A 1866-nucleotide genomic window follows, 5' to 3' on the forward strand; every position below is an offset into this window, starting at 1 on the left:
AAATTAAAATTCGAAAATTTTTTCTAAAGCCTCCAGGGGACTTCGTTTTCGCACGAAAAAATTTTATGTGCCCTTATTGCATCCGGACCCACAATTGTTTATTCACAAAACTGTGAAATTTATTTCATGATAACCTTAAAATAGCCCGTAAACAGAAAAAGGATTTTTCTTCTTTCCGATAATGAATCCAATAACCGATATGCTATCATATTTCACAACGTTCAATATTTAAAACGTTGTTATTATGAATTTATATGTCAATTGTTTAAGTTTTTAATATCAAGATAATAAATCCCTCACTTAAACTAAACCAGTGAAATTATCGCTGGTTGAAAAAGTATTTTGAGTGATTTTTCGACTTGGGCTGGGTAATCCAATATACCCGTAACCAAGAAATGAAACTTCCTGCGTCTGTACGCGCGTGTCGCCGATCGGATCTTTGCATTTGTTGAATGAAAATTAACTTTATTGTTTGTGTTAGAAATATATAAGGGTTGGCTGCAATAAGCAGGGGATAAAATATTTTTCGTTTGAAAATGGGGAGACCCCTGACCACTTCGGTTTCACTTCGAGCGACGCGAACGTTGACGTAATGACGAATCTTTCAACATTTAGGCGCAATATATTATATTCTATTATATTTCAGCCTGGCCCTTATTTATTGTTTTGAGATTAAAGTGCCGGTTTCAACTGTTAATTTGGCCAGGGTTAGAAAAAAACTGCGTGAATCATTGAAATTTGACTGATTGCCAGTGACCCACTTCTGGCTGTTTCAACCAGTGCTATCTCACTGGCTCATTAGAAAGGTGAACGCGCGTGCAAGTTTTGCTTGTAATTAATGTAATTAATATAGTTAACTATATTTCCTCTAAACTTTTAAATATTTATCAAAGTGATGATGTATACGCTTCATTGGCCTATTCCCATATTTTACTGTCGATCGAAAATAGAATAATTATTAATAGAATTTATTACCTAATACCTATAGAGCATCTTGAATATTATGAATGATAAATGATCGATTTCCTTATTTGATGCTTACAGATGGATTTAAAAGCGACATTGTCCTGTGGTGTAAGCTCCTCTTACCTGGGGCCGTAAAGAGAATCTACAATCTCCAAAGCAAGCAGCTAATTAAGCTTTTTGCAAGATTGCTTAAGCAGGATGAAAATGAGATGCTTGAACATTTGGAACAGGGAGACGTCGCAGAAACCGTAGCAGAATTTTTCGAAAGTAGTGTTGAAGTTCGACCCAATCTGAAAAGTGTTGTCACTATACAAGAGGTAAACAATTAAAAAATACTGTTTCATTAATTTAATTTTTTGTATTCAATTAAAAATTGTACTATTTGCCTCAAATTGATCGAAAACTGCAATTCATTATGTTACATTCGTTCAACTCTTTTAAACACCTGAAAATACAAATGTAGGTTCGTCGTTGGACCGTAAACCGATAAAACTGGGGAATGAGCGAAAATCTTTTGATATCTGGAAAAACCGGGAAATGACAGTGAAGTTATTTTTTGAAGGGTAATTTTACAAATTTTTAGATGAAAAATCTATCTCATTCATATGTCATGCAATTTAAAATAAGTTTGATTTCAACTATTTTTTAAATGTTTAGTTAAATTGTTAAAGTTTTTAATTATGAAAACATTCAGTTTAAAATGCGTAATTCTAAAATCCTTTACTTTAAAAATTTTACATTTTGGATCTTTACTTTCATTCGCACATTTTCAATTTAATTACACCAAACTCTTGCTTTCATTGTATATGCAGCACCTAAAGAGATATAAAAACTGATCACGTTTCATATTTGAATTTTTATTTTCTACTATGTTTTCATCAATGAATTCCAGAATCCAAT

The 1866-nt window shown here is 32.3% G+C and overlaps 1 protein-coding gene across 3 annotated transcripts in view; it reads left to right on the forward strand.

Annotated features, from left to right (window-relative positions):
- Window positions 1-1866, forward strand: part of LOC117168460 (DNA ligase 3) — a 126821-nt gene that overhangs the window by 96602 nt on the left and 28353 nt on the right. For all 3 annotated transcript variants that reach the window (XM_033354129.1, XM_033354128.1, XM_033354127.1), the window contains exon 4: window positions 1045-1283. In XM_033354129.1, the coding sequence (XP_033210020.1) occupies window positions 1045-1283 (239 nt within the window). The remainder of the gene's footprint in view (window positions 1-1044; window positions 1284-1866) is intronic.

This window comes from Belonocnema kinseyi, chromosome 2 (assembly GCF_010883055.1).
Source record: "Belonocnema kinseyi isolate 2016_QV_RU_SX_M_011 chromosome 2, B_treatae_v1, whole genome shotgun sequence".
NCBI lineage: Eukaryota > Metazoa > Arthropoda > Insecta > Hymenoptera > Cynipidae > Belonocnema > Belonocnema kinseyi.